The sequence below is a fragment of the Vicugna pacos genome, chromosome 18 (assembly GCF_048564905.1).
Source record: "Vicugna pacos chromosome 18, VicPac4, whole genome shotgun sequence".
In the NCBI taxonomy this organism is placed as follows: Eukaryota; Metazoa; Chordata; class Mammalia; order Artiodactyla; family Camelidae; genus Vicugna; species Vicugna pacos.
The window spans coordinates 39,858,732-39,885,321 of record NC_133004.1 but is presented as its reverse complement, the minus strand read 5'-3'; the positions used below and the strand labels follow the sequence as shown (position 1 = coordinate 39,885,321).

At 54.5% G+C, this 26,590-nt stretch overlaps 2 protein-coding genes and 1 long non-coding RNA gene across 5 annotated transcripts; 1 reads left to right on the top strand and 2 right to left on the bottom strand.

Annotated features, from left to right (window-relative positions):
- Positions 1-133: 133 nt before the first annotated feature.
- Positions 134-16,268, bottom strand: LOC140687137 (uncharacterized). 2 transcript variants are annotated; one of them, XR_012061270.1, is made up of 4 exons: positions 15,811-16,268; positions 15,161-15,261; positions 10,784-10,908; positions 134-513 (listed from the first exon to the last, which is right to left on the bottom strand). It is a non-coding gene; the product is annotated as an uncharacterized lncRNA (long non-coding RNA). The 2 variants fall into 2 exon arrangements; XR_012061269.1 differs by lacking the exon at positions 15,811-16,268 and having other exon boundaries at positions 15,161-15,456.
- On the top strand, positions 9,067-19,559 carry ORAI2 (ORAI calcium release-activated calcium modulator 2). Of its 2 annotated transcripts, none has more exons than XM_072943145.1 (3): positions 9,067-9,232; positions 12,478-12,715; positions 16,270-19,559. In XM_072943145.1, the coding sequence occupies exons 2-3, from the start codon at positions 12,491-12,493 to the stop codon at positions 16,807-16,809; spliced, it is 765 nt and encodes a 254-aa protein (XP_072799246.1). In that variant the 5' UTR covers positions 9,067-9,232; positions 12,478-12,490; the 3' UTR covers positions 16,810-19,559. The 2 variants fall into 2 exon arrangements, with proteins under 2 accessions (XP_072799246.1, XP_006201464.2); XM_006201402.4 differs by lacking the exon at positions 9,067-9,232 and adding an exon at positions 9,250-9,389.
- Positions 19,560-21,346: 1,787 nt separating this feature from the next.
- On the bottom strand, positions 21,347-26,588 carry ALKBH4 (alkB homolog 4, lysine demethylase). Its single transcript, XM_072943144.1, has 3 exons — positions 26,440-26,588; positions 24,367-24,564; positions 21,347-22,242 (listed from the first exon to the last, which is right to left on the bottom strand). The coding sequence occupies exons 1-3, from the start codon at positions 26,560-26,562 to the stop codon at positions 21,655-21,657; spliced, it is 909 nt and encodes a 302-aa protein (XP_072799245.1). The 5' UTR covers positions 26,563-26,588; the 3' UTR covers positions 21,347-21,654.
- Between the last annotated feature and the right edge of the window lie 2 nt (positions 26,589-26,590).

Genomic DNA, 26,590 nt, shown 5'->3' with positions numbered 1-26,590 from the left:
ACTGGTCCTCGCCGTTTGAAAATGTAGACACTTTCAGCAAGTTGAAACATGGGCATCCCTAAAGTCCCTTCCACCTTTTGCAGCTTCTTTGGCATATCGGGGGCGCCCTGATCAATGAAGTTCATGTTAACCATCTTTAAATTCTCTGGCGCCTCAGAGTCTCTGTATGTTGCCTCCAGGCTTTAAATGGCCCTTTGTAGAAATTCTGAAGGACCCTTATTTGGTTTGTTTTATCTCCTGTTCTTTATTGAAGCATTTTTGTTTTGTCACCCCTCTTCCCAAGCCTGCAAAAATGCAGTCCCCATAATGCTCAAGTTTTAGCCCACCTCCAGCATTCCTGTCCCAATCAGGACCCACCGTTGGTACAACCATGCTTGCAGCAGCCTGTACTGGGTGGCCAGGGGTTTCTGTGTGAAGCCCATGTGCCTCCTCCGGAGGTTTATCCAGCACCACTCAACATTCTTCTGACGTGAGGACGCTGTTTAATCAATTTTGAACATCTGCCCAGGTTAGCTGTGGGTTGTCCAAAAAGAAAAAAAAAATTTCCATTTTCTTTGGGTCTTCTCTGTAAGTTGGCATATTGTTCCAACTAAATAAATCCCAAGTTGAAAAGGGAGAGTGGACCCAGATCCATCCCACTGGCTGCCCAGTCTCAGCGCTCACTCCCCATTGGGCACTTGCCTGAATGGTTATTGCCCAGCCTGAGTTTGGGTGGCTCTCTGGCCAAATCTAGTGTCCTGGTGGGTACCAGAAGAGGAGGCATCACTCCTCCTCCATCTTCAGAGACTGGAGGGCCTCCAAGCCTGAGGCTGTGGCCCAGGAGCCAGCAATGAAGCAACAGCAGCACCATCACGTGGGGGTGGAGGACGGGTGGTTGGAGGGTTCAGCTGAAGCACCAGCAAGTTGCCCTCCTTTTCATAAGAATCAAGCAAGACGGGTTTCTTTGCCTTCCCTTCCCACTGGGCCATAACCTTACATCTTTGCACAGGTTTATCCTGATGCAGTAACATAAAGGGCTGTACGTAAGGCATTTCATCCCATTTTTCTTCCCACTTAACAAAGTCTAGTTGCAAAATTGTAACTGAAAGATCCATTTTCAGGCTCTTTTGCTCCAGACTCTAAAGGATATCGTGGCAAAAAGACACAAAGACCAAAAACACACAGGATCTAACAGCAGAGCCCTGGGCCTCCAGACCAGGAATGGGATATGTCAGCAACTGAAACCTTTTATATTTTCTACCAGAATCCTGCCTGCCAGATAGGCCCCGACCCACGATCTGGACAGGAATGCCAAACAATCTAGGCACAAAAGACGTCCTCCAAACCCAGAGCCCCCAAACCGTTTCTTTGCTACGAAACAAAACTAAGCACAGAAGGTCCCCGCGTCTCACCGAGGAAACCCAGGTGGGGCACAGCCCCGGCGGCATAAACCAACGAGGCAGCGGCTCCAATTCACAAGACTCATGATACCAGCAAGGGGCCGACAAGCCACAGGCAAAAGGTCCATCTTACCCTCTGGCTGGCCCACCACATTTCTCACCGAACCTAGTTCCCTTGCCCAACACGCAGCAGGCCAAAATGCTGAGATGCCGAGGTTTGCCTCAGAGAGTCTGCTCCCAAGGCAGCCAAGCGAGAAGACAAAAACAGATCTCAGATCTGCCTCCCTGAAGGCAAAAAGCTCATGATATTTATGGGCTAACGAATAAAGCAGCAGGGTGGTGTGAGGCATGGGGAAAGCGGGGAAGATTGAGAAAAGGTGGGGTCATGGTCATTGTGCACAGGTGTAACTCAGCTACAGGCTTCTGCACGTTAAAAAATGTAGGCGCTCAGCATGATCTGAGGGTGGTCGTTTGACGTGAAAAGGTCACCAAGTAGACACACACGCAGGCCCATGTGGAGGGTCAGTGGTGCTATCCAGCCTTAACCAGCTCAGCTCAAACCAGACCAGCTGACCCTAAGTTCCTGGAGAACAACTCGGGCAAACATCTTATTGTTAGGCTCCGTGCGTTTGGGGGACGTGCAGGTCTTTAAATGAACGACTTGATTCGTGAAGTCAGGTGAAGCGGATCTGACTAAGTCACCCAGCAAGGTGGTGGTGGAGCTGGCACGTGAACCTGGGCAGCGTGACTCCAGCATCCGTCCTCCTGGCCCCGGCCCACTGTGCTGTGCCGCTTTGGGGAGGGGCTGCACAGAGCCCAAACCTGACAGGCAGAGTGCCAAGGCTGAAGGCTGCTCCTTTAATGAGCCCCCCCCCCGAGTGGAAGTGGTGCATGTGTGTGTATGCATAACAATATAATAGTGTTATAATATGTAGTTTTAAATACAGTCGCTCCTTGTGGTCCACAGGCTCTATTTTTGTGAATTGGCCCATTCACTGTTTTATCAGTAACCGCCCCAAAATCAGTACTCATGTGCTTTTGCAGCCCTCTGCAGACATGTGCAGAGCGGTGAAAATTTGAGTTGCCTGATGCACGCCTTCCCAACTGAGGCCAAACAAGGCAACACTCTGCCTTCCTGCTTCAGCTCAAATTTATCTATTTAATGGCAGAGTTTTGCATTTTTGTGCTTTTTCTTGATTTTGCCATTTAAAATGGCCCCAGAGCACCATGTTTAGGTGCCACCCGGTGTTCCTAAGCTCAGGGAAGCTGGGGTGTGTCTTAGGGCAGCTTCTCTCAGGCTGTGAGTTCAGCGTTAATAAATCACTGTTACATATGAATGAGTCTCAGTAATCTCAGTATAACAGATTAATGAGATTGTCTTTAAACAGAAATACATACAACAATGCTGTGTGTTGATGGGTTGATGCGACCAAAGGGTCACAGAACCCTAACCCCATATTCCCCTGAGCAGGAATGGTTCAGAATTCGCTAATTCAGTGTTTTTGGTGACTTTATAGAACACAACTACCTCGAATAATGAGATTTAAGTGTGTGTGTTTGGAGAGTGAGTGAATGTGCGTTAGCAGCCCTACAATTAGAGATAGATGCCTCCTAAAGCAAGGACTTGTGCATTAGTGCTGTACACCCCGGTGCTAACAGTCCTGTATCTCACTGGAGAACCGGGCCGCTGGACTGAGCAGTCCCCAGTGAATGTAGGAGCACGGAGGCCACCCGGAAACCCAGCGCTCCCCACCTCTCCTTAGACCTCATCCTCTCCTAGTATATTCACTCTCCCGCTTTCTAAAAGGCACTTTTCCGTGTCCTCCCTCCCAGACCTCCCCCCCAACCCCCACTGGGGAACTGTGGAGAAAGCAGAAGCCTCAGGCCAACCCCTCAAGTCCCCATCACTTCATCCCCCGCCCACAGCGACGGAGCCAGTGCACCCTGCCCTCCGCTCCTACAGTGCAGAACACGCCCCATCCCGGTCTCCTGGCCCCTTCCCAGTAGCCAGCAGCCCAGCTCTCCCATGGTGAAGCAGCAGAACAGAAGCCCTTGTTCCGTGTGCTCCTGTAACTGCCCCTCCCCTGCCGCCCCCCACATGCATCTCCTCCCCTTCTCAGCCAGACTCCAAGTTTTCTGTTTGCTGCCACCTCTTGCCTCTCATCCCTCTCAAAGATTTCATCCCCGTCAAGCCCCTGAAATCCTCCTAGTCTCGCCAAATCCAGCCCGTTGGTGGCCTTCTCTTCAGCTTTTCACGCTTCTGCTAGCATTCCTGATGGCACCGCCTTCTGGCTGGCTTTCTGCCTTTCCCTTGCTTGCTTCCCGTCTGCACAAACTCTAAATATTGGGGTGACCCAGAGCACGGTCTTCTCCTGGCAATCCTCAGGTCCCAGGAGATTAATCTGTGGCTCTGAACACCAGCCTCACTGGTGTCTTCTAAGTCTGTGGTTTCAACTTCCCTTTGGAGCCCCAGACTCGCATCCACCCAGATGTCTCCCCTTGGCTGTCCAATGGGCACCTCGAGCTTAATATAAGAAAAACTTGATTTTCGCCCCCTAAGCACGTGCCTCCTCTATCTTCCCAGCTTGGTAAATTGCACCACATCCACACAGTTGCTTGAGGTTCTAACCAAAGAGTCAGGCTCATCCTTGGTTCCTGTTTTTCTCAGCCCCTCCCACATCCATCCATCTCACTAGACCTGTTCTTGGTCATGGCCTCTGCTTCGTTCACCCTGGTCCACACCACCAGCAACTCTAGCTTGGATGGATGCTGTGGCCTCTTTCTATTCATGCTCCCTGCAACTGAGTCACCCTGAAACCAAGTTTGTCTGCTGAGTTTATGATTAACCTCTCTGTCCAAAACTTCCTACCCTTTCTTGTCCAGCCTCAAGACTGAGGAGCAGCAACGAAAGTGGGGGATTGAAAGCGAGCAGGACCCTAATGGGGCCCTTCTGGGTACAAAAGCCTTTCCACGTCCCTTGTTTCTTGTTTGTAGAAAAAGGCATTAATATCCTAGACCTTCCCGGAGTTTCAAAGAGCAGATTCAAGCAGTTACTAATTAGGGAAGGGAGAGAAGGCAAAGACGAAGGAAACAGCCAGCCCAAAGTATCCTAAGGAAAACAGGAGGGCTAACGGGGAATTAAAATCCTTAACCAGTCACATCGGCTCTGAGTAAATAATAAAATGCTTCAACCATTTACTTTCACTCTCTCCCAGAAAGAAGTTAAGGTATCGCAAGACCATGATTTACTAGTCTGCTTTGCAGGAACATAGATCCAACACAATCACCAAGACACATCGCGCCACAAGATGGTGTGGGTACCGAGAAGTCTGCAGCTGAGGCCTTATGGGGAAGCTGAAATCGGAAAGACCTCCTCCTCTTTACGTTGTTTTTTGTTTGTTTGTTTGTTTTGTTTTGTTTTTGCCTTTAAAACCCTTGTGCCCTGCCAGCCAGCAAGATGGATGTGAGACAGATCTACATCTCTCATCTTCCGGGTTGGCACCTCCTGGACGAATAAACCTTTCTCTGCTCCAAACTCTGATGTTTCAGTTTAGCCTCATTGTGTGTCAGGCACAAGGACTTGAGTGCAACAACACCCAGACCCCCAAATCTGTTCACACAGCAGCCAGGATGATCTTTTAAAAGCAGAAACCAGATCTTGCCACCTCTCTGCGTTAAGTCCCAGATGGCTTCCCTCACACTTAGAATAAGAGCAGAAGGCCTATCCAGCCTCTGTCTCCGTCTCTCTGTGCCCACCCTCCCTCACTCTTGCTCCTGATGGCCCCGCCCCAGGGCAGTTCCTGCCTCAGGAACTGCGCCCTGGCTCTGCCTCTCCCTTCGGCCTCAGCTTTCCACCCACCCACCCCCTCCATCCTCTCATTTCTTCCACAGCTCCATCCCTTGGTCACCTACCTGCGCCCTGCCACACCAGCAGCCCCCATGCCCCTGGACCTCCATGACAGTGAGGACATGCTTGTCCTGTTCCCTGCTGAACCCTCGTGCCAGCACAGTGCTTGGGATGTAATAGGTGCCCAATAAATGTCACTTAGGTGGCTGAGCAAATCTCAGTGACTGAAAGCAAGCAGGTAAGTTGCTCACACCTGAAAAACTGCTCCTACAGCAGGAAGAACCCAAGGGTAGAGTCTGGAGTTTGCTGTCTTGCTGCGCACAGTACCACAGCAGGGGAGGAACCCGTTCGAAAAATCCAGACCCCGGCCACGCCCCCAGCCACTGATTCTTCAGGGATCAGGCCCTGAATACGCATTCTAAGCAGGTACCCCAGAAAACTACCCTGGATACCTGTTACCCAAACCTTGTGAAACACTGGTTTGGAGCATATAAAGTAACATCATTTTAAATCCTCTATTTTCACCATTTATCTTTTGGAGAAAAAATTATTAAACTGAGTTAGAAGTGTGATGTTCTATTGACTTTTGGAAACAGGAACATAACTAAATCTGCTTTGCGGGCTGCATGGAAGGAGAGCTGTGTGGAAACCGGTTCCTTTGCCATCATCATAGGAAACAGCCCTGTTTTCTCCTTCTCCCCTTTGGAAGTTAATTGATGTTGACTGTTTGACTTACTTGACTGACTCAAGCTACAGTCACCATATATTAACATAGTTCAGTAAGGTGACCACTCTGAGAAATCAGCGTGGGGCCAGTCCTGAGGCAGTTTTCGTTTTTTTTATTCCCGAGAATGTAACAAATCTTTACAGGACTAAGTGCTAAATCCAATGGGTTCCTAAGTGTGCTTTGTTAGACAACACAGTCCTCGCCTTCAAGGAGCTCCAGATGCGATCAGGGACACAGGCAAGAAAAAGGTCAGAGCAGTGTAGCACCAGGTGCGGCGCAGGCAGGGGGCCCAGGCCTCTGGGGTGAGGGGAGGGCAGCTCAGTAACCCAGACCAGAGATGACATGGCCTGAATTCAGAGACCAGTAAGGAGAAGGAGAGAGGGGGAGATCTCTTTAGGTGGGAGGACTCACAGGACTTGAAGGGGAGATGGGGAGTCAGGAATGACACCAGATCTAGAGATTCACCAGCTGGGTGGGTGGTGGGACCCTCCCTGGGACAGGTGATCCTCGTGGAGTGAGCCCTGCTAGGCTGGGAAGAGATCGGGGCTGTAGGTGATGATTTGGGAGTCTTTAGGGAAAGAGGGAGTGGGTGAGGCCAGTCAGGGACAAGTGTAGAGAGAGGGGGACAGACAGCAGAGGAAGCTTCCCAGGGTGAAAAGTCTGATGGGATCCCAGGAGAAGTGGTTTTCCAGATGGAAGGGGTGCCCAGTAACAGACAGGGCAGCTGACTTTGGCAGCACAAGGTCAGTAGACTGCAGATGGCTGAGAGGAAGTGGAGGAAGTGATGACAGCTCTCCTGAGAGGTGTGCCGTGAAGTGGGGAGTGGTGGAGCAGGAGAGGTTGGAAGTGGAAGGAGGCTGAAGCAGAAAGGAGGCTGAGAAGGAGAAAAGTGGGTCTCTGCGGGGTCGAGGAAGAGGTGGGGGTTGGTAACTGAGTGAGGAAGAAAGGGTCAGAAATGGGATATTTGAATTTAAGATTCCACAGAGGGTGATCCTAAGGGCTAAGCCAGAGGGGTGACCAGCCAAGGGGACAGGACTGATGCATCTAATCCTCTGGATAGGACCTGGGGTAGAGAGGAAAGTGAGGACCACGGTCTTCCCTGAATGAAGGTGCACACAGTGACAAGGAGACTGGGAGGTGGGTGACCCCTGAGATATGCCTCACGGAACTGGTCTTTATCAAATGTGGGGTAGTCAGGGCCTTGGGATAGGAAAATGACTCGCCCAGACAAGCAGGCAGGGAAATGACAGCATAAACTAGAGCCCAGACATCTCAGCTGAGCGGCTGGAACTTGTGGACCTTCACCTGAACCTTCTCCTCGGTGTAACTCCCACTCAACGACCTGGGCACCTGAGGGGGCCAACCCCACCGCAACTCTTAATGTTGTGATCATTAAATCTCTCTCCTTCCAACATGGTGGCGTCACCCTGTGTAATCTTACAGGGTGGGGAAAGTCATTTTCTGGGTTTGGTTAAGAAACTAGCTTTGCAAAGCACTGGTAATTATGACTTAACGTTTCGTTTCTCTTCTGCCCAGACATGCTGGATAAATGTGTTGGGGGTGGAGGCATGGCCAACTGGTGTAGGAAGCTTTCTAAAGGATGGGCAGTCCCATCTCACCCCAAGGGTGAGAACTCAAGCAAATGACTGTTGCTGAAAGAACGTTCATCGATGATGCAACGACTGCAGTTTACAAAGTATTTTCTTTCTGTTTTCTAGTCCATTTTAAGAACAGCTGGAGGTGTGGAAGCCACACTGAGATTGTTTTTTTTTGAGGACTTTGCTCCCTGAAATTCAACGATCCCTTTCCTGTAGCCATGGTGGGGGAAGGGGAGGTAATCAGACCCCAGGAGTTTCTTCTGCCCTTTGTTAGGGCAGTTACCAGGGGGAAACTGGCTTAGTCTGCTCTTAAGTGTCCTACTGGATTAAAAGGTACCATTCCAGCTCTCAGCACTGGCCCCGAAAATGCGTCTTTAAGTATAAATGGGTTTGGCCTGACATCTGCTAACATTTACTCTTCCAATGTCAGAAAACTTGGATTGGCTGACACAAGTGGAATTTTTCTTTTTTTCTTTCGTTTGGATAAATGTGTCACGGTCCAATGCTGTTATAACAGATGGAAAAATCCTATGTAGGGCACGCAGGAAGGACTCTGAGGGGCCGTCTGGCATGGGCAGGTTGACAATGAACCCATCTCGCCTCTTACTGAATTAATTCATGTGCACTTCCTGAAAAGAACGTCCTGTCTGAATGTCTGGGTTGTAAGATCGGAGAGTTCACCGTTGCCGGGGAGAGGTTCCCTGCGAATGGAAGGAGCCGGAGGTACGGCAGAAACACTCTCCCCCACCGCCCTCGGTACGCCAAGCTTGCCGCAGCCGGGTTAGGACCCTGCAGGTCTCGCTGGGCCTGTGGGTGGGGGTGCAGTCTGGGAGACCAGCTCCAGTGAACGCTCTGACTAGTGCCACTGTGCACCTGGCAAACTCGGGCGTCGCCGCCCGAACCCTTCCCAAAGAGAGCCTCCCCTACACCCCTTTCTCCCCACATCACCCACTGCCCGCCCTGAGTCTGATAACAGGATCCCACCCCTCCACAGTCAGTGACCAGTCCTGGGCATCCTCCTGAGTTCACCCTGGGAACCCCGTGCTCCCATTCTGCACTCAGATCTGCACACCTCTGGCAGAGTAGGGCTCACCCTGCCCTGAACGTGCTGGCCAGACCCAGGGGGCAGAGAAAGCACAGCCTCCCTGTTCTGTCGCGCCGGCGCCCGTGTGACGAGACAGCGAGGGATGCCCAGGCTTCCGCCTCTCCTCGCCGCTGCGGCGCCGATCGCTGCTCATTGCTACCCGCGGCGCACCGAGAAACAGAAGAGATGAGCATCGTTGGCGGGTATTCACATCCCAGCCCGGGGTGGTCCTGGTGGGAGCTGCATCCACACCGCAGAGACCCCTGGGCTCCCCCTCCAGAGGGGCCTTGAGCCCCGCCCCTCCGAGCCACCTGGTCACGTGGCCCGTGGCCCCCACCCACCCCCGCAGACAGGTCACGTGACTGCAGCGCGCCGTTGCCCGGGCAGCGGCAGCGGTGGGCCGGCGGGGGCGGGGCAGCCGGCGGGGGCGGGGTTGGGGGGACCCCGCGGGACGGGCGGAAGGAGGGAGGGGGCCGTGCTCGGCTCCCCAGCCGGGCCACGGGGCCACGGGGCCACAGGGCCATACGGCCACGCCAGCGCCGCCTGCCGCGAGCCCGAGCCGGAACTGGAGCCAGGCCGGGCGGGCAGCGCAGCTCGGTGAGTGCTCGCCGTGGGGGGTCTGGCGGGGGCAGTGGGATCCCCGCCCCGGCGAGAGTGGACCGGAATTTCACCAGGGAGACTCGACGAGGGAGGGAATGGGCTTCCTCCTGGGCAGGCTTGGGACGCGACGGCTGCCGAGTTGGGAGGCAACCAGGTAACCCCGGCCCGGCGGGATCCCCGGGCGGGTGCGGCGCCGAGACGACTCGGAGATCGGGGGCAATGGCCGAGTGTGGGTCCTGCGGCTGCTGGGGCTTCCCGAGGGGAAGGCACAGGGATGCAGGTGGACTCCTCCGGGAGATCTCGGGGAGGGGGTGCTGCTGGGCCCCTGCCCCGCACGGTGAGACAAAGAGAGTCAGAAACGGCCGTTTTTGCGTGGCACTCGCCATTGCTCGTGCCCCAGATGTTTAAAGGAAGTTAAGACAGGCAAACCCCAAAACCTACCCCCTGGAAATGCTTTCAGCAACCCTGCCAAGGAGAGTAGCTAATCGTTAGAGAGCGTCAACGCTATTCTACAAGGTCTCTTCTCTGACTGCCCCGCATATAAAAACAAAACCAAAACCCCCCACAAGCGCATCCTTCGGAGCCTCTGCCACCTGACAGAGATGTCGGGCTCCATCTTGTCCCGCCCCACCCCCTGCCTGAGCCCAGCCGTGGAGTGTGAGTACCAGACTCTGCCTCTCCCTGCGGCACGGGGAGGAGGCCTGGCCCAAGGTAGGACGCGGGTGCTGGGAGGGTGAGGATGGATCTGAATCCTGTCTGGGCTGCTCCCTTTGCAGGAAGCGGCTTTTCCGTCTTCAGGACGCATAGGCTGACCTCAAGACCCAGGCTGCAAGCAGACAGCCAGCCCTTCCTTCCCAATCCCTGCCACTCTGAGGACATCTGCAGAGCTGAGGCTGCCCCAGCCACTGCTCAGAGGCCACCATGACCCAGACGGCACCATCAGCCCTCACTGCCCATCACACTCTCCATCTGTGCTCTCCAACTTGAGCTCAGCCCATGCTCACTGATTATCCACGTGCTTCCCTTCAGAGGCCGCCAGGCCCTCCTGTCCTTCCCAGTCAGCCAACCATTTCAGTGGGCACACAGACCAGACTGACCCCAGATTGCTCCCTGAGTTACAAGCCCCGGGCACCACCAGATCCAAGTCCAACACAATCACTCTGCCTGGGCTCCACATACTCCCTGCATCTTACCTTCCACCCCCCATTTCCCTGAACCCCTGCTGCAGCCACTTTCCTGCCGTGTCCCCCTGCCTCTCAGAACCCTCCCATGTGGGCAGCATCTTGTCTTTGAGGGAGGGTTCCTCTTTGCCAGTGCCACCTTCACTACCCATGTCCTTGTCCCTATCCTGGCTCCCTCGGAGTAGAGGCAGCCAGCCCCTCCCTTACTCCTTCAACCCTCACACTCCCTCCACTAAAGCAGCATTTAGTGTATTGGATGAGAACCACCCCCTCATCTCACTCCCCCACTGGACAGTGAGTTTCTTAAAGGAACTCACGGGATTCTCACCTTTCCTCTTTGATACTTAGGTACCAAATGCAGTCTTACCTTAGGGCCCAGTAAGCAGCTATTGGATGCAGGATGGGGAGACAGATCCTCTGAGGGGGCAAAGGTTGTGCCTTTCACCTCTCCACACGCTGTACCGTGTCTTCATCATACCTGTGGGCTCACTTCTGTTATGTTTGGGAAGGAAGAGAAAAAATGCATTTCCAAATGATGCCATTCTAAATTACTTGTTGCTAAGCAGTGGATTGGTTAGTGAACATTTCTCTGAATTCTCCCCAAGGGAAGGGACGTTCCTATGATTGAAGTGCTAGAAAGCAGTACTGCTGGCTGCAGACAAGGGTGAGGGAGGAGTAATCAAGGTTCCCAAGTCAGCCCTCTTGTAATTGGCATCCCTGGGCAGAAATGGAACAGGACAGAACTGTACCCCAGGGCCCTGCTGGCCAGTAAAAGCTGTGCCTCCAAAGCCTGGTGGAAAACCAAGAAGGCGGCACCCCAAAAGAGGGAGCCCTTCCCTGCCTCCAGGACCTCCCTGGAGAATCCTTTGAGGAATTGGCATGGATGGATCAGGTGTGGGGCATTTTATCAGCCGCTGACCCTGGGAAACACCCCTACCCCGCCTACCCACCCCCAGCCATGCTCCCTGGGACCTTGGAACACTGATCTGTTTGTAATAGCCTTAAGTAGGCTTTTCACCGGGCCTATGCGGGCCTGAATGTACAAGTTAATATCTGATGCCAAGTGAGATGTGAGGTGCTTGTGCCCTTGAAGCCTGCCCCACAGATTAATTAGAGCTGATCCTGCGTGCTGCCGCACCGGCCAGCTCCTTGGGCCACATGAGACCTCCAATCCCCTATTTGGATTAGTGGAGATCTGGGCTTAAATTGACAAATCTCAACAGATCAGCCCTTCTGATCTTCATTCTGTGTTATTGGCAAACTAGATATCTACCTGGGACAACTCAAGGGGTCTCCAGCCTTCATTTCTCTGAAAACACATGCTCATATCTGTTGGTCAATTTAGCTTTTCACTTTGCTAAAGGTTTCCATTGCAGCCTGGATATGGCCTGACTTTAGTTATATAAACCAGGTATTTTTCAGGCTGAACCGTACTAATTAAAATCTAAGTGGGATTTGAGAGACTAGCAGCTGCTTGGAAATGATTTCATGTTGATGCCAGCTACCTGGACGCTGGAAAGCAGTTTTGAGTTTTGCAGTTGGTTATTTGGTTTAAGAACCCTGTAGGGTGGGGATGTCTCCATGTGAAGGTGAGCAGGTTGAAAAGGTCAGGTGTCATACTCAGGATAACACAGCGGGGTCAAATCTAGAAGCTTTCAGTCCTAGAATTTTCTTAAACGCTACAGCTTCCTATTCCCTGAAGGTAAGTGCACATCAGAGGATTCCTTAGGTGCTTTTGGCTAACGTTGGAATTCCATTCACCCCAGAGCCACACTCAGTTGGAGTCTGTCTGTGCTTGGGATGGAAGGCTGGATTCCAGCTTTGTGGAGGAACACTGGACGCTGCAGTGGTTCCTGGAGGTGCACTCCTGACCCTTCTCTCCTGCAGGTGGTCCCCACATTCCAGAGGCCAGGGCCCCACACTCACCCATCCCTGGATTCCATGACCCCTGCATAGGGTGTATACAGTGGACCCTGGGGGAGGTTAAAGAGACTTGAATTCTGGCTTTTCTGGGCCCTGGGAACCCTTTGGGATGCCTGAGTATGTCTCTCCTGCCGCCAGCCTGGCTCCCACCATGAGTGCCGAGCTCAACGTGCCTGTGGACCCCTCCACTCCTGCCTGCCCTGAGCCCGGCCACAAGGGCATGGATTACCGGGACTGGGTCCGCCGCAGCTACCTGGAACTGGTCACCTCCAACCACCACTCCGTGCAGGCCCTTTCCTGGAGGAAGCTCTACCTGAGCAGGGCCAAGCTGAAGGCCTCCAGCCGGACCTCCGCCCTCCTCTCGGGCTTTGCCATGGTGAGTGCAAACACGTGGTGGGAAGCACGGCTGTAAAACGGGCTCTTGCTAATTGAAGTCCTGTGATACGTCCGGGAGGAAATCACTCCCTCCAGGCCCTGCTAGCAGCCAGGATAGACCATTTGGAAGTCACTGCCAGTGTCGCAGCTCCTCCAAGGGGACTACTTTGTCCACTGAGGGGGTTACCTGGGGCATTCAGGGGAGTCTCCAAGCCCCACAGCCCTCAGAAAGCCCACTCCCACACTCACATAAAGTATTTACTAGGCGAGGAAGTTCGTGGAGTAATTAAAATAGCTTCAGCGTACAGGGTTTCCTCGGGGTAAGTACCCACATCTGCCCATCTCAGGTACCACCCAAAAGTTTGGAAACTTGAGCAGGAACTGTGGGATTAATTGGGTTTGCTCAGTGTAGCTCAGCCAGGGGCACAGATGCTCCCTGAATGTCGTCTCTGGGGTGACGAAGCAGAGCCTCTGGCCTGACTCCAGCTGCCTGGATGTACTTTCCTTCTGAGTCATCCCCCAGGACTAGAGTCTGTCTCTAGGGGAAAAAAAACACATGCCCTGAAGGGCCACCTCTCCTGCTGACTCCAAAGCCAGCAGACCCACATCCCTTCAGGGTGGGGATATCGGGAGTCACAGTGAGAACACGTGGCACTGTGGCCACCCCCTCTTTCTCTGTTGTATGTTCAGAGGTCCTTTTGGGCTGGAAGTCATTTTTTTTTAATGTGAAAACAATTGCTGTTTCTCCATAGCCCAGAGCCTCAGTTGTCAAATTGATATGCAGAAAATAAAAAGCTGTCCGAGAGAGCCACTGTGGCCACTCCCATGACAAGGGCCTGCTCGACCAATGACACTGGTCACCCTCTGAAAAATGAATCAGGGCGTTACTTCGTACAGGGCGGGGCAGAGGTCACCAAATTTAGCAGATAGTCAACTTGGGTTTAGGTCTATAAAGCAAAGGCTTATTTAGGTCTGCATTTTGTTTTTTAAAACATAATTACAAAAGTGTGCAATCACATGGCATAACTTTGGCTTGATTTTCCTCCTGTGGTTTCTATCACATTAAAAAGAGAATATATTCTCAAGCTTAATTTTAAGTAATATGTGTGAAAGGTTTAGACGTCACTTTTGAAATTAGATCTTATCTTCGCCTCCACAGAAGAATTAAGGTATTGCAGTACATTTTTTGGCCTGTATTTATTATTATTTTTTTAACTTTGGAAAACTAACTCTGAGAAGTATTGCATGACTTAGTGCTGGAGGATGGCTTCCTTTCTGTGTGGGGCCCAGGTCTCCGAGATCACTTCCTGTCTGCGGCTGTCTTTTGAGACCCTGGTCTTCCAAACATTTGGATTTCCAAATTTAGGGAGGATCCACTGTTTTTCCCAACAAAATGCTCACCCAGTTTGAAGGCTACAAAACCCCTCATTAAAATTTGAAAAGAAGCCCTTGTGACTAAAGTCAGAAAACCAAGAGTAAATTCTGGAGTAGTTTGAGGCTTAATGGCTGCCTTCAGGGGCATGAAGTGTTCTTAGAAGAGAAGAGTGACCATGGAGAGGCAGGGATGGGAGTGGTAATTCATTTCTTCAGTGTTTATGGGGAATCTCTGTACCAGCAAGAGCTTCCTTAAGCTGTTGGGGGTACATTTCAGAAGCCAAACACTGCCCTTGTCCCCTCTTCTAGAAGGTCCCTCTCAGGGAGCTGCCACAGCCTAACGGGCATCCGAGATCCAGCCTGAGCTCCAGCCTGAAAACCTGGAGGCAGTGGAAACAACAAGGGGCCGGACTGGGGTGGGGAAAGCAGCCACACCCACTTGAGTAGATGAACAGACCCGCCAGTAAATCAGATAATTATTCAGACTGCAGAGCGCCCTGGGAGAAAGAAGTGACGAATGTGGATCGTCAGTTAGAACGTCCGCTATGGAAACCACAACGGAATAAGGGCAGGGACGTGGAAAAATGAAAACGGGCCGTTCTCCAGGGGGAGCCCCCTCTTTATAATATATATTCCCTAATTAGAATTGCAAAGCTGTTCCTTTGTCCAACAAAAGATGCTTATGCCTGACCTTAAGCTTATTTATTTTTCTTTTTTTAAAGCTTATTTCTTCATATTCAGAGTGATCCGAGACCCCCTCATAAAATCTTTGCATAAACACACAGAAAAATGGCCTTTTGGCCTTTTCTCCTCTTGAAGTGGAACAAAAACTGCTTTCCTTGTAGGCCTTAATCATCTTTGTTTCCTATCTCTGTGCCCCTGAGGTTTTCGACATCCTTTTTTGTTGTGTCACATCCTTTGTGGTCCCAGGAGCCTACCCAGCCCACAGGGTCACTGAGAAAGGGCCACCCCTCAACTCAGTACTGTGGCTGCTCTCTTTGGAGCAGTGATCACTGCTGAGTTTCTGCTCAGCCGTGGTCCACTAGGAATGCCATAGCTTCTTTTTACCTACCAGACATTCCATCTCCACTGAAGATGGGGTGAAGGGACGAGGTTTTCACTCTAAGAAGCAGTCGTTGCTAGAAGTTATGAAATCTTCTTTCTTGTTCAGATCTAGGAGACAAACAGAGTGAGTGGAAAAGCTTTCCTCTGGCTTCTTTCTGCCTCCCCGCTGCCCCTTCCTGATGGGTCTGGTTTCTGACCTTTGGGTGCCTGGGAGAAGGTCCTTGGTGAGCCTGGACTACACCTTCCACTCAGGCTGGTCCACAGAGCTGGGGTAGGGTGTGGGCCACAGGGGAGCCATCCCGAGTGGACTGGGTGTGACCCAGGGAAGCATGGTGGGGGCATGGTTCCCAGTCTGGACTTGGAAAGCCCCTTAGGGCTTGTGGTGAGCAGGTCCTGGCCTAAATGTCTATAGACACTCCCTGCCTCAGAGGTAAGCTGGGGCTTCTGGTCCTTCTGTGGGCCTTTTATTCCCTTTCATTTAAAAGTCATTTTTATTTTATCAAAGTTAATACTCGCACACAGTTTAAAAATTAAGTACTGCAGGGGCTTGTAATGAACCCCAGCATCCTGCATTCCCACCCCCAGGGGGCAGCCACCTGCAGCTCCTACGTCTCCACATTTCTAATAATATTCTGGAACTGCTGTTTCTTGACTTACCCATTGCCTGTTGGCCTCCTGTGACTGCCGCTGATGATTCAGCTCCCTTCTTCCAGCCCGGCCCCCTTCCTGGCTTCTCCCTCCAGCTTTTGGTCTCTGGGGAGAGGCACCCTGTGTGTGGCCTGGGTGAGGCCATGCGGGTGCGCAGCTCTGAGTCTGAGGACTATGAGGAGCCTGTGTTACTACATTTTTTTTTTTAACCTCTTGAAAGGTCAGTTTTTATTTTTTGAAAAACAGCAGTTGCTTTGCAGCTAAGCCCCACTGCAGCCTGACTCTGATACCAACACCAGAGCCGCATGTTCCCAGAGGAGTGTGGCCTCTGCCCAGGGCCAGAGCTCGGTACCCAGGCTGTGATTCCCCACCCAGTGCTTCTTCAGTCTCTTCTGTACTTTTTAGATTTCTCCTTAGAATTTGAATGGTAAGGAGGATGCCCTCGCCCAGCATCCCTCTGCCTTGCAGGTGGCCATGGTGGAGGTACAGCTGGAGACACAGTACCAGTACCCGCGGCCACTGCTTATCGCCTTCAGCGCCTGCACCACGGTACTGGTGGCCGTGCACCTGTTCGCCCTGCTCATCAGCACGTGCATCCTGCCCAACGTGGAGGCGGTGAGCAACATCCACAACCTCAACTCTATCAGCGAGTCACCGCACGAACGCATGCACCCCTACATTGAGCTGGCCTGGGGCTTCTCCACCGTGCTAGGCATCCTGCTTTTCCTGGCCGAGGTGGTGCTGCTCTGCTGGATCAAGTTTCTGCCAGTGGATGCACGGCACCAGCCCGGCCCCCCGCCCGGCCCTGGCGGCCACACGGGCTGGCAGGCTGCCCTGGTCTCCACCATCATCATGGTGCCTGTGGGTCTCATCTTCGTGGTCTTCACCATCCATTTCTACCGCTCGCTGGTGCGCCACAAAACTGAACGGCACAACCGCGAGATCGAGGAGCTGCACAAGCTCAAGGTGCAGCTGGACGGGCACGAGCGTGGCCTGCAGGTGGTGTGAACGTGCGCGCTCCTGGGCAGGGCCAGTGCGGCATCCAGAGGGACCAGAAAGTGCCCGCCTGATGGGGAATTTCAGAAATGCAGACAAATGCAGATTGCTGACAAGGCTGCCTAGGCACTGCCAGACAGTTCCAGACCAAAGTTAACTTCTGTCTTAATGCTGTCAAACCCAGATCATTTTCCTGCAGAAGGTGGAAATCCTTAGCTAAATGAGCAACCCTGTTGCTAAGAGCTCAGAGGTCTCTGGCCCTGGGGACTTCCTAAGATAGGAGACTAGGCTTCGAGTACCACCAGGTGGTCAGTGGCGGTCACCTCTGGGACCTGGAGTGAGTGGCCACTGAGCCAGGGAGGCTGGCAGAGGCCTGGAGAGTTGGAGCAGTGCTGTGAGTGCAGGGAAGGGATTGCCCCATGACACCTGAGCTGGGCTGTGGCAGCCAGGGGCATGTCTGACGGCACCACCCTGCTGTGATTAGAAGGCGCAGGATGACAGCTTGGCCTGGTGCTTCCCTCCCGGCCCCCAAGAAGCCTAGCTTGTTGGGGGAAGGCAGGAGCCTAGGGCACAGGTCAGGCCCACAGGTGCGGTGGGTGCTCAGCCGGCGGCAGACTTGGCAGGCCCTGGGGGAGACATCCAAGGGTGGAGGCCTGCAGGGTCACGGAGGCGTGCATCCTGGCTGAGGCGCCTACTTGAGGTGGCTGTTAACTGAGGCAGTGCTCTGAAGCACACTGTGCTCAAGTTCTCTCTCCCCAACTAGCCTAGAGCCCTGGCCACACTGACCTAGAAAGGCTACCAGGTCAAGGAAAGGGCCTAAAGTCCAGTGGCCTCCACCTCTTGGTAACAGAATGCCCTGAGCCTAGTCAGCTGCCCCTCTGGGCTGCAGCCGCAGGCCAGGGCACTCCCTCAGGCTGCAGAGCCTGCCCATCTCCCTGATGCTGTGGTCCCAGGCAGCAGGGAGGGGGCAGCCTGGGGGACCTCCTGTCCAGACAAGGCCATGGCCTGGCCTGGTCAGTGGGTGGTGGTGTCAGGGGCCAGCCCTGGCCGAATGCAGGTCGCACCCATAGTGACACAGAACAATGGCAGGGGAGGTGAGGCCCTGCGCAGTGCTCCCTTCCTGGGCCCCAGGCCGCGTGCACAGGCCCGTGACACTGTTAGGCAGCCACAAGCAGCCTGGGTTTTGGTGTTTTCAAGAAGGGCATCTGGTAGACCTGAGCCCATGTTCTTGGGCGGAACACATACACACTACAGCTCAGTTTGTGTGAGCTTGCCGCGCCCTGAGCTACTTTTAGGAACCACATTTTACCACGTTGGCCAGCAGCCACTGGAGGAGGGTGCCTTTCCTTTTGTTTCCAGTCATTGGACTTAATGCTGTGATGGCATTTCTATCCACAGCCTAATGTCTCTGTAGGGTCTACATTGTCTGTGCCAAAAAATCCTGGCTGGCCTGGCTGGGGTTTCTGGGACCATGACATACTGTTGGGAACATTAACTTTGACACATAACTCTGAAATGCTGAGAATCACCGGTGTAAGTCATGGCATTTACAAGCAGCCCAGACATCACGTCCTGCAGGGCTGGAGAAGAGCCCGGGCGTCTCCCAAAGGGCATGTCCCTCGCATCCTCTGCAGACGTCTGTCGTGACTTGCTTGCTCCCCAGTGCACGTCTCTCCTCTCCCGAAGCCTTGTTGAAAAGGCTCGTCTGGTTTAGTATGTGTTTGCTTTGCAAAAGAATGTCAGCATCACTGCAAGACAGCCAGTTTGTGTCCTGGCAGGGACAAGACAGGCTGATTCCTCCCCACAGCTGGGAGGGGCAGCAGGCCGTTCCTCTGGCCTGAACCTTTTGAGAGGGGCCTTGTTGGGCCCACTTCTGCCCACTTTCCCAGGCCATCTGGTGCCCCTGCCCCATGTTCCAGACCCAAGGAGTGGTGAGCTAGAGGCCAGCTCGGTCCAGGGTCAGACACTAGGTGCCCACTACCAGTGCCGCATGGGTAGGAAAGATGCCACATATCACATTTCAGACACTGATTAGGAGAATAACATTCTTATTCTTTTCATCTAGCGTACTCTCTCAGCCCCAGCCTTGCTAGTTCCTAGAGGCATGGGGCAGAGAATTTCTGCGGGAACAGAGCGGACTGTGGGCCTGGGGATTGGCGACCAGGGGGCACAACCTCAGGGCGGTCCCAGAGCTTCCTCTGGGGCTGGAGAACAAGCTGCTACTCAGAGCTGCGGCAACACCTCAGCAGGGCAGTCTGGGGAGGAGGAGGGCAAATCACAGGCTAGAGACTTGGTTTCTGGAGGTTCAACCTGACTGCGAAGGGGGTTCCAAGTACAGTGGCCTCTCCACGGTGAGAGGCGCCATGGGCCACGTCGGAGCCAGCGCGGGCTTGCCCAACTCTCCTCTGAGCCTTCCTGGTGCTCCTAACACAAATGCCCGCACATACGCTGAGGCCCTTTCCAAAGTGGAACACGGTCTCCATTTAGTACCTGACCAGAAGTTTCAAAACTCAAGGGTTTCTATTTTAGACAAGCGGCCAGGGCAGAATGTATTTCAATGTCTTCTAGGAAGGTCTGTTGAGGATAACACCGTGTGAGCCTGAGTGGATCAGGCTCATCTGCAGCTGTTCCCTGTCTTGTGCTGATCAATTCATCATGCACGGCATCATGGAGGCAATGTGTGGTATGCACACCCCGTCCCGTGTATGGATTTTTAAAACAGTCGCCCTGGATTGAACTGAATAAACAAGTCCAACTATGAATCACTCACTCTGCTATCAATGGAACGTTGTGGAGGGAGGTGACGCTCAGAAGCCCCTCTCCCTAATCACTGGTCACCAGGCTTCCAAGGTGAGGGGGGCGGACTTCTCTGGAATGGACAGGCAGGGCTTTCGGACCCAGACACACCCAGAGGCTCCCGCCAAGTGGGCCCCCGAGAGAGCCGAGCGCCTCTGCCCGCCTCCCCTGCCTAGCAGGGTGCTCCCTTTCTGGAAACAGCAAGGGGCAGCTGGTGTGTGGCCGAGTGCCAGCAGAGCCCTCTGGACAGGGTCAGCTTGAAGGCCTGCACATCCTCCTGGAGGGGCCCCCAGAGTTCTGGTCCCATGGGCTTTCTCTGCCCCAAGGGCCTGGGCTCTGGGGGGAGGCGGCCAGGTGTCCTGGTGGGTGGCAGAAACACACAGATCCCGCCTATGGCCTAGTGGCACTCAAGACAAGGTCCCAAGTATCCTGTTTTGTAACAGTTACCCACGAAGGTAGAGGCCCCCTTGTAGGAAATCTCTCCTTTACTAGACCATTTCCCCAGTGAGCCCAGCCAGCCTACTGAGAGGAGACTGTCCTGACCCAGACACCTCTGGGAAGGTGAGGCCCACAGGGTGAGATGGGACAAGACTAAGGCCAGAGACTCCTCACTCGGCCCCCTGAGAACCTGCTAGACCCTCTTTCCAGCCCCTGCTGCCCCTCCCAGGTTGCTGGGGACACAGTACGGGCAGGTTCTGCACAAGTCTTGCAGGAGCAACCCAGAGGACGTTCCCTGGATGGAGCTCAAACAGAGCCCTCTGTGGGCAGAGCATCTTGCAGGCTCCATTGGGGGCCAGGCTGCCCTAAGGCCCAGCCCATCAGGGTAGAGACCCCCCACCAGCTCTTGGGAGGCAGGCCACCAGGCCTGTGCACCTCCTTGGCGACTGAGGTGCAGCAAAACAGGCTGGCAGTCTGGCCGGGTTTGCACCGGAGCGCCAGTCTGGGCGCCGTATGAGGGCTGGCATGGAGGTCGCACACCGGGGAAGAAGCTGCCCCCCTCCACTCTCCTGCTCCGAGCTGGCCCGGGGAGCGGCGGTCAAGCTATCTGGGAGCCCACCGCCCCCCCCATGGCCAGCAGATGGGCTCACTCAGCCCCGAGACGCGCACGCAGCCTCTGCGGGGCCTCCGCGGGGCTCTCCAGGCCAGGCCGGCAGCTTGGCAGCCACAGTGCCACTTGGCATGGTGGCCAGCAGCTCTCCACACCTGACACGGCTGAGAACGTGCCAGAGGGACACGAAAGCCAGGGCCGTGAACCTCTCCAGGCCGTGATGCGGCCTGGCCCCCCGTGTCTGGCCCCCACCGTGTGGCTGATGAGCCGAGTGTACTGTCATATAAGCAGCAGGAGAGAGGGCAGGCCACGGGCCCAGAGCGCACCGCCACCCTCAGCCTCCCCAGGCTGCTCCTCCCCTGCTCACGGGGCAGCCGCCCACGCAAGTCACCACCACACAGCACTGACACCAGAAAGGGAGCCACCTCGCACTGTCCCAGGAGCTGAGGAGACCCCCCACCCCAGTTTTTAACAGCATGGGGAGGGGTGGGTACCAGACTCTCAGATTTCCCTGTCCTCATCACATCCTGCACCCCATGGGGTCAAGCGCAGAGCCTGACTCAGAAGCTGTCACCAGCTCTGCCGCCTGACACAACAATAACCTCAAATCCAACTCCGGTCTCCAGTCCAGCACACACCCTAAAGAAGGGCCTGCAGGCTGGGATGTCAGACAACCCCATTCAGAGACGGATAAAGAAAATGGTCTGAAGTGGTACCAATGTTTTTTAAGGTCAAGTTACGCCACTGCCCACAAAATGTGACAAATCAAACAACTCAAATAAGTGGCTGGATGCAGGCCAAAGAGAACCAACCGGAGGCCCAATCCATCAAGCCAGCTGGCAGGCAGGGCTCCTACTGCTTGGGGCGAGAGTGTCAGGCCATATCCTCTTAAAACCTAATCAGGGAAACAAGGCCCTTGCGCCTGGTGCCCCTCCAGTCCTGGTGAATGGTCCACTCTGGAGCCAGCAGCCCCCACCAGCCCCAGCACCAGCTCCCGTCCCCAGGGAGGCAGCTCACAGGGGTCTCCCCTCAAAGGAGAGTGAGATTTGCAGGAGTTCCCGCCCTAGCTCTTGCTGCCTCCCACCAGGACCGAACTCAGCTGACAGCTCCCTGAAGGTGGCGCTCACGCGGCGGGCCTCGATGTGTCTGCGGTGGATGGCGTGCTTCCACTGGTGTCGCGCGGCTCCCGTGAGCACCAGCAGAGAGCGGCGGGGCAGGGGGACGGCCACCTCCACCTCCTGGCACAGAACGGACCTGCTGGGGGCCATCACGCCTTCCACCAGGGCCTCCGGGAAGCCGGATGGGGCCAGGCAGAGCAGCAGGCTGCCAGGTGCCTCCCGGGACATGGACAGCACAGTGGAGGACAGCAGGTTGAGGCTCACCAGCCGTTCCCCCCACAGCCAGGCGTCATCCAGGTGGGGGTCGATGGCCGAGCCCCGCTCTGGGCAGTAGTCCAGGTTACACTGCTCCACGGGCCGGAAGTCCTCCAGGACAGGGTAGAGGCCCATTCTCCGCACCACCTCCCGGCTGAAGCTGGGGAGGCCTTGGAAGCCAGCGGTCTTTAGCTTCTGTTTCCGAAAGTTGACCTTGGGGCCATAGTCCTGAAGGATGAGGACAAAAAGGGAGTGAGGGATTGAGTTTACAGAAATGGCATCACACACCAGGGCTGAAGAATCCAAACACAGTGGCCAAGACGAGCAAAGATTTCTGACTTCATGGATCTGACATTCCAGCAGGAGGAAGCCGGCACCAAGAAGATAAATAGGAACAGCAAACATCAGATGGCAGTAAGTGCTGAGGGGTAAAATAAAGCAGGGAAAGGAGATATGAAGTGTCAGGGGGAGGTCTCAGCCCAGGTACTGCAGGAAGTGGAGCTAGAGACAAGAGGCCCGTGTGCAGGCAGTGTCCCCGGGAGGAGTTGGGACCCGGGAAGAAAGAGCAGCGAGGCAGGGAAGGCCAGCCCCAGGCAGCATCACCCAACTGGCCACCACTGGGCATGACTGGGCTTTAGGACCACAAGGGAGAACAGTTTCCACAGGACCTAGCAGCAGATCCACTCCTAGCTTCACACCCAAGAGAACTGAAAACACAAGTCCATGCAGAAATCTGTACTCGAATGTTCACAGCACTGTTCACAACAGCCAAAAAGTGGAAGTAACCCAAGTGTCCGCCAAGGATGAATGATGAACAGAGGCATCTATCCATACAATGGAATATTCAGCCACAAAAAGCAGTAAAGCCCTGACACAGGCTGCAAAGTGTCGAACCCTAAAAGTGTTACATTCAGTGCAAGACACCTGACACAGAGGGTCGCATGTTCCATAATCCCGTTCATATGACTGTCCAGAAGAGGCAAATCCCGAGACAGAAAGTAGGCTAGTGGTGGCTGGGTGATGAGGGAACGGGGAATGACTGCTAATAGGTACCAGTTTCCTTTGGGGTGAAGAGAATGTTCCAGAACTAGACAGTGGGTGGTGGTTGCACAACACTGTGGCTTTACTGAAAACCAAGCCACTGAATTATACCTTGAAATGGGTGAATTTTATGGTATGTGGCTTCTATCTAAAAAAGGAAACAAAACAAAAAAACATTTGGGAGGAGGGAGCCTTGTAGAATTCACCTCAGATCTGTGGCCCGAAGGGTAAAAGAGGGGCTCATCTATTTGCCGACCACTGCCCCCTGGGGGTCCCCCTCCAGCGGAGGCTGGAGGCTGGCTCCACCTGGTGGCAGTCTTTCTCCATCTCTGCATGGCTCAGTGCCAGGGCCCGCGGGCTCCTGCAGGCCGCCCGGACCCCTCAGCAGTGTTGAGATGGGAGGCCTGAAGGGTCTGTAACAGAGCAGTGACGAGAAGTCAGTGGGGTCACTTGCTCCCTACTGAAACCGCCTGAGGAGGGGCGAGGTCTGCGCAGGACACGCCTGCAGCAGGTGCTGGCGGTGGCCTGGGGTGTATGTTCTCAGATTCAGAAAGAAAGAGCTGACAGGAATCACCAGTGAGAGACAGAGAAACCAGGAAAGATCCACGGTCTCTGGCCTGAGCAGGTGGAAGATGGAATTTGCCGACAAGGAGACACGGCACGGGGGTGCTGCTGTGGGAGAAGGGCCACAGCTCAGCTTAGGGTCCAACAAACAGGAGATGTGGGGGTGCTGGAGACAGGAACACAAAGTCCTGAACACATCGATGTGTAGAGCCGGGCCTCACGAAAACCAGCAAGGGAGTGTCTAGAGAAGGACGGGGGAGGCCCAAGGACTGAGCCCGAGAACAGGCCTCTGGGTTTAGGGCAAGGGGTCAGCAGTGGAAGCAGTTTTCGAGTGGGAGCAGGAGGAGAGGAATCGAAGAGAGTAACTTTTGAGAAGCTCTGCTGCAGAGACAAGAGAGATGGAACTTGCTGGGAGGCCAGTGGGAAAGGCCCAGTCGAGGCAAGCCTATCTTAAGGAGACACAAGGCCGCGTAAGAGGGGTCGGCATCCAGCATGCAGCTGCGCGGGGCTGGGAGAGGAGCTGGGCACAGGCGAGACGGGCGGCGTGTGCACAGCGCAGGCGCCGCGGCAGAGGCACTGCTGCTTGGCCCCTAACGGCCCTGGGGGCTGGGGGGTGGCAGCAGAGGAGGGCACTGAGAGGAAGCGGGGGCAAAGGGGCCCCAGGGTTAGGAGCCTGAAAGGGACCTGCAGCACAACTGTCCACTCTGGCTGGCCCAGCCCTCCTCCCCAAGCTCTGCGCCGGCCTACCTGCTTCCTCCGCCCAGACTGTGAGAGCTTCCAGGGTTCACAGTCCATCAGCTGCACCATCTCGGCTTCTTCCTCCTGAGTCACGAAGTCCTCGATCAGTGTCACGCCTGGGAAGGGGAAGGCCCAGCCTTCAAAGTCAGATTCCTCAGCCCCCACGGCCCAGCCAGTGTCAACATAGTAAATGAACCGGTGTGTTTTCTGCAAAAGAAAGGCAGGGGTCGTGTAAGCCCAAGGAACAGCCTCCGCCCAGCAGTTCACCCTCCCTGCACACTTTAGAGGGCAGCTGGAGTCTAGAGAGAGGTGGGACCCCTGCCCTGGGCCACCTCCTGGGAAAGGCCCCCAGCTCCCCCACTTCCTACATCCCTCATCTGTAAAAGGGAAGAGCGTCCCATAACCATTCTTACATTCTCCATTTTACAGATGAGGCCACTGAGGTTCAGCAGTTAAGGAACTAGCCCGAGGCTGCATAGCTGGGGAGCAGCCTTCACGGCCACAGGGCTCCTGTGTTGCTGTGAGGTTTACCTTCTGTCCTCTCCAGGCTGGTGAGGATGAAAGGAGAGGACTGTGAGAAAGTAACTGGCCCTGACCAGGAGTTCGAGAAATAAGGCCCCAGGAGTGTTCAGGGGGTGAGCAGCACATGCTGGGAGCTCTTTCCGGCTACAGTGGGGGTGTCTCTGGGCCCCAATCTACACTATGGAAGCCACAGGTACTGCCTGAGTTTCCCTTCAATAAAGAGCAGAACTTGCCAGTCCCCCTTGAGGAGTGCTGGGCTCGGGCTGACGACCTCCTGCGGCAGGGCCTTCAGGAGCTGCCTCCAGTTTCCAGCAGAGGCCACCTTCATCCTGAGCCTCCAGCCAGTGACCCAGCATGAGCCTGGCCATTTCTGCCCAACCCGGGACTGCCTACCAGGTAGCCTTTGCTCCAGAGCTTCCGGTTAGGTTGGCCATAACTTTGTCGGATCTACATTGCAGTCTGAGGGGCCCCCTGCCCCAGGAAATCGGCTTCCTCCCCTTTATGTTCTACAGGCATTGCTAGCACCCTTGCCTATCTCTGAACCATCACGTCCTCTGTCCCCTGGCGGGACACACGGAAAGTAAGGAGTCACCCTGCATATTTCACTCGTTCCTTAGCCGTCAGGTCAGGAAGATGCTACCCCCTTGGTGCCTTGAGCCTCCACACCCCTGCCCACGGGCACAGTTCAGACTTTTGGCAAGGCCTGAAAAACTTTTTTTTTTAAGTTTTTAATTGTAGTAAAATATATACAACCACATATATTGTATACATAAAATTTACCTTCTTAGCCATTTTTTAAACATATAGTTCACTGTGTTAAGTATATCCACATTGTCGTGCAACCAGTCTCCAGAACTTTTTCATCTTGCAAAACTAAAACTCTACCTGTTAAACAACACCTCCCTGCCACTGGCACCCACCATTCTACTCTGTCTCTGTGATTTTGACTACTGGAGGAACCTCACATGTAAATTCACATGTAAAACCTTCCTTTAAAACCCTCAAGAGCTCACCAAGGCCTTCAGGACCAGTCCAGCCTACTTCACCACAGTAGTAGGTAGGCTGGACTCACCCCCCGTCGTCTGAAGCATCACTCACCTTCCCCAGGCCTTGGCTCAAGCAATTCCCCAGGTGGAGCGCCCTTGCTCCACTCAGAGGCTCTGAGTCCTTTTTCGTTAATTCATTGGAATTAATTTCCTCTTTGCCCATTTTCGTCTAAGGCCTTGTGGGGCCCTTCGCCCTGGTTTTCGGCACCTTCTACTCTCCCCGGGTCGTCTCCCCATGGCCCCTGAAGCTCTCAACTCCAGACATGGGGGCTACGTTTGCTGTCGGACAGGTTCCAGAGGTGAGCTGTGGTCGGACTGCACCCACGTCTCAGCCCCTTCCCCACTGCAAGCCCACTCCTCAAAGCCCTCATCTCCTCTCTCCACAACGCCTCCAGGGCCAGGGCCACTGACACGGTTTGATCCAGAGCCCGTCTTTCAGGGCCATCCCGGGCCTCAGTTTCCCCGGATGAAGAGTGGCGTTAGTTATAGGTGTGGCCTCTCTCCCAGCCCTCACCTGCGGGGGGTGCTGCCAGGGCGGGTCACCTCCTCGCTGGCGCTCGCAGACCAGACAGGTCCGGATGCCCTTGCAGCCGCATTCCCGAAGGACCTCAGGGGCCGCCACCGCCGCGGCCGCCATTACCGCGTCCTGGCACCCAGGACGCAGG